This window comes from Gavialis gangeticus, unplaced genomic scaffold (assembly GCF_001723915.1).
Source record: "Gavialis gangeticus isolate Ggan-Ray unplaced genomic scaffold, GavGan_comp1, whole genome shotgun sequence".
Taxonomy (NCBI): domain Eukaryota; kingdom Metazoa; phylum Chordata; order Crocodylia; family Gavialidae; genus Gavialis; species Gavialis gangeticus.
Window position 1 is genome coordinate 85,679,718 of NW_017729022.1, and position 14,539 is coordinate 85,694,256.

General features: G+C 42.7%; 1 protein-coding gene across 4 annotated transcripts in view; it reads left to right on the forward strand.

Moving 5' to 3' along the window:
- Positions 1 to 14,539, forward strand: part of CACNA1C (calcium voltage-gated channel subunit alpha1 C) — a 790,825-nt gene that overhangs the window by 491,832 nt on the left and 284,454 nt on the right. For all 4 annotated transcript variants that reach the window (XM_019515544.1, XM_019515545.1, XM_019515546.1 and 1 more), the window contains exon 5: positions 10,429 to 10,568. In XM_019515544.1, the coding sequence (XP_019371089.1) occupies positions 10,429 to 10,568 (140 nt within the window). The remainder of the gene's footprint in view (positions 1 to 10,428; positions 10,569 to 14,539) is intronic.

Consider the following 14,539-nt stretch of genomic DNA (forward strand, 5'->3'; position numbering starts at 1 on the left):
CTGTGCGCCCCACTTCAGGAGGGATGTGAACAACATTGAGAGGGTCCAGAGGAGGGCCACCTGCATGATCCGGGGACAACAGGGCAGACCCTACAGTGAGAGACTGCGGGACCTGAACCTGTTCAGCCTTCACAAGAGAAGGCTGAGGGGGGACCTGGTGACTGTCTATAAACTCACTAGGGGGGACCAGAAGGGTTTGGGAAAGACCTTATTTCCCCTAGCGCCCCCTGGCATAACAAGGAATAATGGCCATAAGTTGTTGGAGAGTAGGTTTAGATTAGACATCCGTACGAACTACTTCACAGTTAGGGCAGCCAGGATCTGGAACCAACTTCCAAGGGAAATGGTGCTGGCTCCTACCCTGGGGGTCTTTAAGAAGAGGCTTGATGCCTACCTGGCTGGAGTCATTTGAGCCCAGTTTTTTCTCCTGCCCAGGCAGGGGGTCGGACTTGAAGATCTACAAGGTCCCTTCCGACCCTACTTCTGTGATTCTATGAAGGTAACGTGACAAATAGTTTGAGTAATAAGCTGAGGAAGAAGGTATTATAATGTGGAGTGAACTTAACCCTTAAGGCACTGGGGGTGAGTATTCTCTTGAATATCACATCTCTTCTTATTCCCATTCTGTTTCAACATGAGTGCCAGACCTCAGTAGCCTCTGTACCCTCTCTCCAAAAGAAACCTTTGCCTCAGTTTCCACACAGAGTGCTTTACAGTTGCCTAAAGCCATTGACTCTTTGGCCACTTGATCTCCCTAGCCCTGAGGATGCTACTCAATCTGAATAAGAGTTGCAGAATCAAGCCATAAGAGCGCTAACAGATGTGTAGCTCCCCACTGTAACTCTTGGTGCGTTACAAAAAGCACCATGAGTTACGGCACTCTCCCTGATCCAACAGGTGTTCCCTGTTGGGTCAGGGGACTGGGGGACCAAGTTCCACTTTGGAGCTGGTCCAGGAGGAGCTGCATGTCTTCATCCTTTCTTCTCTAGCCCTGCCCCCACCCCTCAGCTTCAATGCTCTCTGCATGATGTGAGGGGGTAGAAGGGATGGGATGGAGCTCCAGGCTGGGGTTTGCCCAGCCTGGACTGGGGGGAAGAGGGGAGCACTGATTAGTAGTGCTTTGAAGCACCTTCATCTGAACCCTCATGTAATAAAAGTTAATTTGTCACATGATCAGGCACTTTTAAAGTGCTCTGCAGCCATGCAGTTCTGTCAGGCCATGGCTGTAGAGTGCTTTCAAGGGGTTGATCACGTAACAAATGTCACTTCTGTCAGCACCCTAATTGTTGTCTCTTTCAGTTTTAAGAGGCTGTGTACTATTCCTCCTTTATGCATTATGATACAAAAGAACAGGTTTTCAGAAATCATAGGTTATCATTATGTCCGGTTTAACTACCATCCTATGAGTTTTCCTGTTAATCAGAAAGATGAGATTCAGGCTGAAATTAATTCCCTTGCTAGTGACAAAAGCAGCAGCTCTCCACTGTGCCATGCTGTTTGCTGGTGCATTCAGCAGCACTTATCCTGTAGCTGGGGGAAATAATCTGACAGCCTGTATAACAGGGGAAAAATTACACATGTATAAACATGGCCAAGACCCCAAGGTCCCAGTTAAATAGTAACAATTGCAAGTGACAGATTCTGCTTCAAGGCCAGATGAGTTTCGTTGATGTTTATCTATTTAGACTTGCATGTACAATATCATACTCAAGTCTGGTCTGCTGCTTTTTCTCTCTGCAGATCCTCACCAAATTCTTCCCTGCCCACTCCCTATCGTTTTGGGTTTTTTTCTTAAATCATATATAGCACCACATTGAAATCTAAATTGATTTGATTTGGTGGAGGTTCAGGAGGTCTTCCCAGATGTCTCCATTTTCCTCTCTATATTCTTCCAACTTTTTCATTTCCTCTGAGGGAAACCAGTTATGGCTTCTTCTGGTGTTTATTCAGTGCTGCCAGAATTGATACTGGGACAACTAGAAATAGTGGCTGGAAAGGAAGGGGAAATATTTCAGCCTGACAGGAGCAATGTGTGCTGCATCCTGTGTTTCCCACCTCCCAGTCAAAGCTTCCTTAACTTCAAGCCTAGGCTGATTAAAGAGCCTTTGTTAGGGCTTGTAAACAAATAGATATAATTCTCAGAAATCCAGTTTAGAAATAATGGATCTATATTGCTACATATTAACCACCTGTCCAGAATACTCAGAATACCATAGAAGAGGTCACTGAAGAAATGGAGGAAAAGGCATGATGCCTTTCCTTGTATTTTCACCTTCTGCTCAAAGTTATGAAAAAATAAGTGGACTGATACATTGTACAACCCTCATTAGACTAATCCAGCCTGAAATGGCTGTGTGTGGGGCTCATTAACTTTATGCAGGTGTCAAGCAAGATGAAAACAGAATCATGTTATCCTAAATTGCTTTGTTCCATCTTGACTAATACCAGTTGCCAAAACAAAGACCTGGAAAATTGTAAAGGATTCAGCCCAAACACACTGCTGTAACTTTGTAAACATGGAGCATTTCTTGCTTTATTTCTACAGCCACCAACCCAAAGGTATCTTGGTCTGAGGCCTCTTGTGTTACTGTGGTTAACTTCTCTTCTTTTTGTGATTTTTCTCTTTGGTTTGACTATATGGACATGGTCATAATTTGCAGCACAGGACAGAGAGGAAGAGAATGGTTCAAATGTTAGCAAAGTAGGAAGGTGTTTATGTAGTAACATTCATTGAGCCAGACCTAAAGCATTAGTATTTAAAGAAACTTCCATCTTGCTTAAATGTTTATCGTTCTCATCACAGAAGAAAGAATGGAGTTTAGTGGGAAATGGAAACATCTGATATCCACTGAATCATTCTTCAGGTGCTACTGTAGAAAAAGGGAACGTAACAGAAGACTGCCTAGATGCTCGGTTGGTCTTAAGTCTCCCTTTTTTTACACTGCTCTAGGGCAAACAGATCTTCAAGGTGTATAAGGAGGTAAAGGTTGAACAAAATGAGCATATGATGGATAATCATTAAATCCAGAAAGGAGTCTTAGTCATTTTTTTATAGAACCATTTATCTTTTATACTTTTAAACTGAATTTCCTTTGAGTCCATATGTCTAGAAGGTCCATGGCAAGAAAATGGTGAGCACCACTGCCCTTCCCCTTCCTCATCCCCCAACCCATTGCTGAATTCAGAAGCAAGGGGGAAGAGCAAAAGAAGGGAGAGCACTAAATCTGGAGTCAAGAAAATACCTTCTGGAAAAAGGAAGAAATGTAGACCTATTGGCTTGTACCAGCTTATCTGTTTTACAATATGGCTTATCTGTTTCTTTATCAGCTAAATCCCTCCCAGCTTGATCTAACTTTTCTTCAAGTAACCTGTAGTCCCATCATGGCAGAGGCATTGTATACTGCTTTAAAGAAAAGTCCCTTTCCATGCGGCTCAGTCATAAAACATGAATAAGAGTATTCATGGCTAAGAGCAGAGACGCCCTTCAAGTGAGCAGGGATCCAAGTTTTCTGTTTCCCACAGGGAAATGGAGAAAAACACAGATTTTCCCCTTTACCCAAAGAAACAGCAAATTTCTCATCTTAACAGAGAAACCTACAGATTTTGTAGCTTTGCAAAGAGCTGTTTTCAGGCTGACAGAGTTCCAGCCTGCAAGGGGCTGGGGGAGCGAGAGGAGGGCAGTCAGGCAGGGGGTGCTATGTGCACGTATATTACGGCTGTGCGAAGCTTCAGAGGGTGATTCAATTCAGAGGAGATTCAGCCCAATTCAGTGCCCGATTCTCTGAATCCGAATCGAGTCAGGGGACCAATTAAAAGATCCAAATCAATTTCAAAGCTCAGGTGGGGAATGAGGAACCTGGACCTGCATTCTGTGAGTGAAGGGGGCAGGGGGAGCTCTGATTTTCCACGATGAAAACCCCAAAATCAAATACCAACATTTATAGGTATTCAGCATTTATTTTGTTATAGTGATTGAGGCACTATGTCAAGAAAACATTGTGTTCAGCTGATATCGGTATATATAGTGGCCTTTCATTTTAATCATGGATTTTGGGGGTTTTATCAGAGAATTTGTGATTTTTTTATTATTTTTTTTTATCAGGGAAAACCAAAGATCCCTGCTAATGAGGCAGAGTCTACACTCATTATGCATACGTAACATTTTTTCATAGTTCTTTTTATTTTATCATTTACCTTTTGGAAAACAAGGGGTCTGATAGTGATTATTGTCTTTGACTTTCATAACTATAAAAGACTATTTCCTTTTAAGAGGCAAATAATTTAAAAATGTGTTCCAAAAATAGTATACCTTCCTGACAGCATTCTTGTACATTTGCCAAGAGCAGTCTTTTCTGAGGGCCCACAATTTTTCCAGGAGAAAGCTATCATAATTTGGATAATAGATTTACTTATTATGTTTTAAAGCTATTTGCAAGGGATCTAGGATTCTGAACAATTCAAAAGCATGTCTGAAGAAATGGGCCAGACCTTAGTCCTGTGAGAAATTTTCTAAAGGGCAGACTCAAATGTTGCTACATTTACAGATCCTCCAGGAGTTTGAAAATGCCATATTTAAAGGTGAGCTGTAAAGCAAGGGGGAAAAATATTTCTTCATGCTGCATAAAGACATATTCTTTACACTGGGAGAAACAGAGCCTCTGTTGCCTATATTTGCCAGAGCACTTGACAGATTCTTGTCCTACACTGCAAGAATCAGCATCTTCTTTCTAAAAAGGGAGGGCATGTGGAACACAGGTTACAGCCTTGTCGTGTCAGGAGTGGGGTCCTCCGAAGATATGGCTCAAGTCCTTCAGCAAGGAGGGTACCTGATATTTCAGATACAAAGAGGGAAGCAGAAAAAGGAAAATGGCAAGGTTGACTCCATGCATCATTAAAAATCAAAACCAATTATGTTTGCATTTGCTTTGCAATTCATCTTTAACAGAGAACCTCAGACTGGAGTAGCCACCACTGGGTTAAAGTACAGAAGTCATTTAATGGTGCACAGTACTATACAGCAGTTTAAAATGGGAGGTGGAAAAACCTGCATCCAACTGAACATGGGAGGTGAATTTAGGTTGGCAGAAAATAGTTTGTTGGGATGAAATTTTATAATTACTGAAAAGACACAGTTAGGTTTTCATTGACCACAAAAGTTAGACACTTGCTTTTCTCAATCATCCCAAATATGGTATCTACATCAGCACAATGCTTTTTAACAGCATGCTATACAGCTTGTGAAGGGAAGGAACTAGTGAATCACCAACACTTTCCTACTGTCTCTACTGAAGGTTTCCCTGAGGTTTCCCAGAAAGAATAAAGCTATCTTTAACTTATTCATAAAAAGTGAAAGGATCAGAGCTTGAGACTGTATCTGCAAGTTATCACTTACCTTTTTGGAACAGGAGAATTGATCTTTCTTCATTTCACTGACAAGCTGGAGAGAGTCTGCAGAGTGCATCATGGAGAAGAAATATATGTTGTTCTTTTAAAATAACATAATGGAAGAGAAAGGAGGAAACTGTAACTTTCTTCTGCCTTTCATCACCTGCACTATTTATGAACAGGAGTTTTATTCTTTTCTCTAGTTAAGGCTTGTTATATGGGAAACTGAAAAGGCTTGCTGAGATCTAGAAGTTCAGTTTTGATAGCAGGTTATAGGGTTGAAAATGGATGAAATCACACAGGGAGCTTGTATGTTAAGTTTTTATTTCTGAAGTCCTGGCTTCAACTTGTACTCCATGCTATGGGCAAGTATATACATACTCCTGAGACAGAGATGCTTCCATTGGTTTGGACTCATGAATTGTATAAGCAATGGCCAAATCCCCAAGGACATACTTTACGATGAGCTGGCCACTGGTGACCATCAACTTGGATGGGCCAAATTCCATTTTGTTGATGTCTGCAAGAAAAACCTTAGTGAGCTGAGCATTGATGGCCAGGCTGGGAATCAAGCACTTGGATTGCTGTGAGTAGCAAGCTGCCTGGAAGCAGGGCCTACATTGCTTCAAGATGGAGACGGTCAGTGAGGAAATAGAGAAGAAGCATCAGAAGCAGGCAAGACAAGAGGGTACTTGGCATGCCAGCACAAGCTCTAATGAGTTTGCATGGGAAACTTGCTGGAGGGCCTGCCTGTCATGCATTGGATTCCTTGGCCACTCAAGAAGCTGTGGTAGTACCCAGTAACCCACCAAAGGCACAATATCCATGGTCTCCCAAGATAGATGGCTGCCAATAGAAGCTATGAAATAATGAGCACAAATAGAGTAGGAAGGCATAGCAAGTCAAGTCTGAAATAGCTGCATGGATGTCTAACAGTAGAACAAGATGAATGAGAAGTTGCGGGGGGGATTAAAATTATAGTGCATTAGGCAAATGCAGGAGTAACATAGAGAGGTAGGAAGGTCAAGATAGTGCATTTGGACAAATGTTAATAAAGCCCAGGCCTAGTTTATTTGGGGTAATGAATTCAGGTTTGAAGGGAATTACTAGAAGTATAGAAGTATCCTAAACACACGTGGTGCTGTAAATCAGTATTGAAATATATATCAAGAGGACCACTACAGGGAAAAGGTGCACATCATAACTGAAGTGCATTAACAAAGATGGGTGGGATGAAGTAAGACTATTATATGCAGGGATGTTGAAACTCTGAATTGCCAAACTGTCTTGATGTTTGTGTTTCCTCTCCATCCAAATAGGGTTTTATAAATAAAGAATTTCTAGAAATAAAGATTCTAGCACCCCCCTCAGATATGTTGTTATTATACCAATGGTAGCAACAATGACTTGATACCAGGATGTCAAGAGCTATTGTTAATGAACTCTGATCCTATCAATATTGGGGTTGGGTGGGGGGAAGGAATAGACTCTTTTTTTTTGTCCAGTTACTGATTTAGAGTTCTTTATTTACAAACTTGTGGTTTTCAGGAATTCCATAAAAGAACTCTAAAACACATCAGAAACCTTTTGTAGTTAACTCCTTCCACAGGCTCCTGAGGGACAGGGTCTGCTGTACAGAAATGTCATTCATTATCTGGTCAGAGGTTGCTGTGGAATAGTAAGGCAGAAATGTTTGAATAGGAAATGGAACATACCAGTATTTCTACAACCATCTTTCTAGCTTACTGGAAATATATTGGACCAAATTTGAGCCATTGCATCTAGAGGAACCTGAATCTTAAAATTATCAGAATATCAAAACATAACTCTGAAAGATGGAACCGTAGAAAGGTAGGGCTGGAAGGGCTCAAAGATACAAAACCATATAAATTCTGAGATTTCGTGTGTCTTGCATAGGTCCTTATTATTCTGTCTGCCTGTCTGTCTGATCTCTACAGCCACCTTAATATTTTGCATACTAAGGTAGTCTCAGTCTTTGCTTTCATTTTTCCTGCTCTTTAATTTGTGACATCTACAAATTCCTCCTTCTCCCTGGCCCTCTTGTGCTTGTGCAGTTTTTTAAATCTTCAATGATACTTTAACTTAAGGCTTGGAATGGAGCCAACCAGAAGTTCCCCAATTATGGCTGCCCATTTTTGTGTAGCCCTACATGTAACATTTTCTGGAAATGTTTAAGAATCTATTTTTTATATTTGCAAATAATCAGAAACTTTAAAGAAATCTTTGTGCATTTGCTGTTAGATAAAGATATTGGCTCTGACCAGTCTTAACAAATGAACCCTTCTTTTTGTGTACAGGGCAAGCTTTCCACATTTTGTGCCCTGGACTGAAAGTTCCTATAAAGCAATAGGGATAATTCTTTCTCCATGGTACATGTAGTATTTCTGAGTGTGTCAGTTTGGGCAGAACATACTGATTACTTGAGGTTCTGCTAAGGGAAGTGGAATAATGGTATGTCAACACTGCAAACTGAACTGATTTTTCAGAAAAGAAATTAGCCACTGAGCTCTGTGCTGGTATGTTTAGACCACATCTAGTACCCAAACATTTAAAGCTAGCCCAGGTATCTGAGCTATTCTGCAATCTGCAATGAGGGTGCACCCTAAGACCCACTAACCCTACCTATAGGTTGGAACACCAAAAATCTTTTTAGATAGGAGTAGGTTTTAATGTCTATTGAGAGGACTGGATTCAAACTGGTTACCTACAAGTAAAAGGCTCTGCAACTCTCTACCAATGCCCAGAGAAATCTAGTCGTCCTCTTAGTTTTATTTTTCCCCTGTAGCAGACTGCATATCTCAGGGGCTATAGCCCAGCTGCAGGCAGTAAGAAACTGATTACAGGCCTGACTAGGAGGACTGGGCCAGCTGATGGGGATAACTGGCTGTTCCAGAGGAAGTTAAAGGCTCCCAGGGAAGGGAGCTGGGAGGGAAAAAAGTCTGTGAGGTAGAAACTGCAGCACTGAGTCAGATTAGGCTGTGTGGGCCTGGGAGAGGACTGCAGGGTGTGAGTTAACCCTTTACTGTTGATGTCTTTGTTTGATGATATATGTTGTGCCCTGTGGAGTGAGTTTGCCCCAGGGAAATAAAGACTATGTTGAGCAGACAGGCCAACCTGCTACATGCCCCTTGATATGAAAGTTGCTTTTTAGAAGGCTAACTTATTTAATCAATTATTGACCTTTTAGTACTAACACAAGTTGTCTTCTGTTCTTTTGCATATGAGCAGTATTTCCCCAAAAATGTCCATGTCTTCCTCTAAACACTATAGTTCAACATACCACTCTCACTAAAGGGGAAGCTCCTATTGAACAATATAAGTGTTAAAGCTAATATTATAGAACAAATCTTAGTATTATAACTGGCATATAAGCACAGTATCTTTAGTGTGAAACTACACAGACATGGTGGATACTTTACAGGGAGTTACATGACTTTTGTAGAGGGGTGGTTAGCCATGTTAATCTGAAGTCAGGCAGAATGTAGGGCAGGGTGGCACCTTGATGACTACCTGATTCAAAGAGTCATGAGCTATCGTAGACAACAACCTACTTCATCAGATGCTTTGTCTGCATGACCTTTTGTGAAATAGCACTACAGTGTTTGGTATTATGATTTGCGAATACTGTTCTTGGTGCTGGGAGCAGTCCAGTCTAGTGATTAGAGTTAACATAGCCAAGTCTAATGGACACTCTTTGGGTCATCTGTGGAAAGAGGCATAACTGGGTATTTCTGCACCCTGAACAGCACTGGCCAATGGGGCAGCAGCTGCTGCTGGAGGTGGTGAGTGTGATAAGGCCAGCAACACAGTGGTTGCTATATTTGTGTCTCCCCTTTCCAAGTTGGCATCCAGGACTGGTGCCCTGTTTGCCTATCCCACCCTGTTGTAGTTACGCTATTGTCTGTAGGAATTGAATCTGGGACCACTGGTTTTCAAAGCATGAGTCATTACCCCTTGAGCTAAAAAACTAACTCTAATATGGAGAATGTATCAGACTCAGAAACTTCCACATGTGGCCTAGCCCCTAGCAGGTGATGAAGAGACATATGGTGTAGTAACAATACACAAACATATGTCTTGAATTGTTCTGTCTGAAAGGTAGCTTGGTGCAGTGAATGAGATCTGGGTTCTGTTCCCTCTTCCATCTTCAGTGACCTTGTGTAACCTAAACTATATGTAAAATGGGTAAATTATATTTATCTTAAGAAGGATTCTTGGTTAATAAAGGTTTGTGAGGTATTAATAGCACTCAGAGCAGTAGCCTAACAATGGGTGGACAAGTGGGGTGTGAGTTCTGAGTATTGTCTAATGGGGCAGCACTGGAATGGAACTGGGGGGGGCACCTCATCCTTTTCACCCCCTATTCCTCTGTCCCATATGCACCCTGCACCTTCCCTGCAGCAGCTCTAGCTCTGGCAGTGGGGAGGGCAAAAAAGTGGTGTTGGTGTGTGATGGAGGAGCAGTGGCTGGAAGTTTGCTTGCTGTTAAGGGAGATGTCACACCCGTTTGGGGTGGGAGGGGTTTCCACTGAAAACCAGTGGGTTTTTTGGCCACTTGACATGTATGTCAGCAGCAAAACAAGGAAATGACATCTTCCTCCCCTTGCCCAGCCTCCAGCAAAAAACTTCTGACCACTGTAGCATGCAGTGCCAATGCTGGGCTGTCCTCTCTGCTGCCCCGCATCTCGAGCTGGCAGTGACAACATGCAGGGTGTGGGGCATGCAGTACTGCCCAATATGCTATACTGCCCAGTTACCTTTGAGGCAGGAATGAAACTAAAATTCATGGTGTCTTGCCTTACAAGTCTGATACCATTCTCCTAGGCCGCAGGATATTTCATATGGGAAGAATCTGTTCCTTTTCCCGCACCGTATGTGAATGTCAGTAAGGTGTGTGACATTCTTAGCAGGTCTATGTAATGCACAGTCGTTTTGGTGGTATGGTGATGATGATTTATGTTTCTGTTTAGCCAGAGCCTTGCTGTCTACCTACAGCTTGTTTCCTCTTTTTATTTTTTTGCAGGCTTTTTAGTGCAATTTTAGAACAAGCAACCAAAGCAGATGGGGGGAATTCAATAGGAGGGAAAGGTGCCGGATTTGATGTTAAAGCACTGAGGGCTTTTCGAGTGTTACGCCCCTTACGGCTGGTATCTGGAGTTCCTAGTAAGTAACACACTAATTTTTTATTCCTTTTCTCTTCTTGGTTGGGTAGAAGTGGGGCAGGGATTAGTTTTCTGTGCAAGATATTCAAGCTCTAGCATGATGCAGATGTTTTTCTCTCCCTTGGGGGTGGGGGCAACATGGTCAACAATTTAATTTGGTAAATTGAAATGAATCAAACTTGGGGAGGGGGGCATCTGTGGGGCAGGGGTGGGAGGGGAAGACTAGTTATACAGTTCCATGAAATGTGTAGGGCATGATCAACAATAGGTATGGCCAGTCACTTTCAACAGAAGTAAATGAAGATGTAATTTTTTAATGGGTCTAATACAAATCAAATTAATGAAGCAACTGGGAATCTGCATGTAAAACTATTGTGCATTAGTCTCACAAATCACAGAAATGATGAATAAACACTTTTACTGACTTGCGGATGTAGTCTCCTACTTTTCATTCTCCCCACCTGTCACCACCTGCTGCTCCACTCAAAGGTGGTGGGACAATTCAGAACAAAGTGCACAGGGCAATAAAATTTTGTTTTCACTGAAGGTTACATTGGCTTAAACCATTTTTCATAATTCAGAGAGTCCATGGACAGCTTTTCATAATCTAACATCTACTGTTTAAAGGGCAAGAAAGCTCTGGGTGAACAAAAGTGGACTACTAGTCCTGTTATAAAGATGGAATATGGCAGTCTCTATGTAGGAAGGTCATATTTTTTATTTCTGCTTGGGAGTGAGCCTATGCATGGACTTTTTGTAAAGGGCATCATCCAGTTTAGTAGTGGTGAGAGATCCAGTTGAATGAAAGGGGGCTAATGCAGGAAGCTGGATTTGAAGATTTGCCCATGTTTGCTAAACTGGTTGTAAAAAAGGCTTTGTTTATTTTTTTTTATTTATGAAGCTGTTTTTTAAGTGAGACCTTAAGTACTGCCAAACTCAGTCATTTCAAACTCACCCCCACAAGATTTTGTGACCGTCTTTGTAAGTATGATCTAAAAATAATACCATGTCCACTCATATATGAGGAGTTCCTCCCCACAGTCACGGGGATGTGGGGGGGATGCTCCTTATCTTAGATTTGTGTACAAAGTGGAGTGGGGGGAGGGTCAGGTGGCTGCTGCGGCTCTAACTGTCCCCAAACCTGGGTCAGAACTAGAATCAGACCCACGGCAGCCTCCTACCCCTCCTCCACTTGCCCTCTGCATCTTTTGTTCCCATTCTGCTCCCTTCCGATCCCCCACCCCTTACTGTCAGGTGCAGCTTTGCTCCAGCTTGAGCTGGATTCCCTCCCAGGCACAGAGCACAGGGAAACTCCCACCCCTGCTCAGCCAGTCAGCAGTGCTGCTGCTGCTGCTGCTGCTGCTGCTGTGGCATGGCCCGGCATGGACATGTGGACTGCGCTTCCACATACTGTGCTCCAGAAAGGAACCGGGCCTGAGCAGCACCTGATAGTAGTGGGGGCTGGGGTGGAGGGAGAGGGCTGAGATTGTGGGGCGTGGGTGAGCAGGAAGTGCAGGAGCTGGGGGTTGGGGAGTGCAGGTGGTGGGAGCCAGGAAGACTACAGGGAAAGAAGTGGTGTGGCAGATGGCAAGGGGGCTGCTTGACCCCCCACAGCTGTCTGACACCCCCTTCCCCCCCCCCCGAACACACACACACATCCAACACCCCGGCCATTGCTTTTCCTGCTATAGTAGTGAGGTGGGGGAGAGGACGTTTAAGATAACCCTCGAATAATTAGATTCCATACCTGGAAAATTATAACAAACTTACACATTTTCCATATATAGAATCTAATTATTAGGGGCCATCTTACATTCAGGCTCATCTTAGAGTCAAGTGAATATGGTATTTAACTTGGACTACTTATAAATTGACTTGGCTTCTGAGCCTTCTTTAAACTTTTTTTTGATTACACTGAAGTCATTTTCAGGCTTCTTTCATGAACTGTGGGGCCTAAAAACTTTTTAAACCAAATTTGAGATTTTGAAATGGGGGAGCCTCAGCTTTAAGTAAAATGACAGTGTTGTCAACACTTTTTATATATACTATTTTCTCTTATGCATGGGTTGGTCTTTGCAGTTGCCTGGAGGTCCTTGGCTCATGTACCAAGATGTGGTTGTCTTGATGGCAATTGTTGGATGGGCTGCCTACCTTTTTGTTAATGAAATCTGTAATTTAGTGGTCATGGTAGCTCTTTAAAAACTTTTTAATAGTGAAATAGTAGAAGTAGTAGTAATCAAGTGTGCATTTGTAAATCTCTGCTCAGCAAAGAAAATTATGATCGTCCTCTCAGATGTCCTCACAACTGCTATCCATGCCTTACCCACTTCAGATTAAATACTGTACTGAGTTACTGCTGAAGATCTCTCATTTAGCAGTATTTCTTACCTGAAACACATTGCACCTGGACTGTCTACTCTGCACTCACACCAGTTCAGTCATGGATGTCATTCAAGGTTTTGTCTTGCTTTCAAAACCTTAAGTCTTTGCAGCTTTAAAAGCTCCTTCTGTCTTTGTGTCCCATCCTTGCAGCTGAGATACGGTGCTCAAAGTAATGGCCATCAGATTTAAATGTCTGTAAATGGGAGATTCTCTCACCCTTAGAACTTGCTCCACTCATTAGTCTGACATAGGTCAAGTTTGTTGATACTGTAATTATGCTGTTAGCCTTATCTGTTGAGCCAGGTTTTTTTCTGAAGGGATGGATTATGAGGTTACTGTGCTTTTAGGGAACTTCCTGAGCACTTTAGTTGACATTTGTTTGGACTTTTGTTTTGCACTTTTAAATTGTACAAGTACTGAGAAAATATTTTAGGTGAAGTTTAGCAATTCAGTATATATGAAAGCATATTTCTCGTGAGAACTCTGAATGTGATTGCCTGAGCCAGGCAAAAATAGCACACCACAAAGATTAAACTATAAGGTGATTGGTTATAGGCCCACACATCAAAACTCTGGCTTATTTTTGATTCACCCCCTAACTTGATGTATGAAACATAGTAAGTGATGTAACCCACTGCTGGCATTAACACTTTTGTGGAGGGCAACATATTTTACTCCTGCTTCCAAAATACATATATCTCCTTTTCACTGTGACCAAACCACCTGCAAAGGACTGGCCAGAAGATTTCAGGATGGGTTAGCAAGAGGATTCCAATGTAAGGGCCTTGTTACACATTTAATTTTAGGTGCCTTTTATCCCCTGGATTGTTCACACATTAACACCTGAAGTTAATTTTAGGCACACTTTAGGCAGCTGAAAGTTACACCACTTTGGGGCAGGTTTCTCTCTATTCCATGTTACCCAGCTCATGTTCCATTTCATGTGTGGCTACTCCCACAGATAAGCTGCCCACATTGCATTCCTCCAGCATCTCAGGATGCAGTGTCCCCTCATCCACAGTCCTGTTCTGGGTGGACAAACTTTCCACCCCCTGAACTCAACTACCCAGGGGACAGTTCTAGCACCAAGCCAACTCTCCTGCCTGCCCCTGGGGGATATGTCCTTCCCATCCCCAGGGAAGCAACCCTGTGCAAACAAGCTGCCAAGCACATGTCAGTAAGCAAAGTCTCAGGGCATAGATGGGTCCGAAAGTGAAGTCTAGGGAGGCTGGAGGGGGAAAAGGTAGGGGCAGATTGGGTCCCCGTAAGCTGGGGCAGGGGCAATAGTTCCCCCAAAAGCACCTTCTCTCACTGGTCCCAGCTCCCAGCCACCCTGGGAAGTGTAACCAGCACCCTCCACACCCCAATCACAAATTCCAATTTATTAAAACATGAGACCTTTATTAATTGATTTCCTTTTTATTTCTTCTTTTTTTTAACTTCCTTTTGTTTTATCCTTCAGTGGCTGGCTGATTTCATTTCACTACCCTTCCACCATCCCCATTTCCTTTCCACCTCCCACTTCATTCCCTACCTCTACCCCACTAACTCCCTGCTTCCCAGGTTCATGTTCCTGCCCCTCCCGCCCCC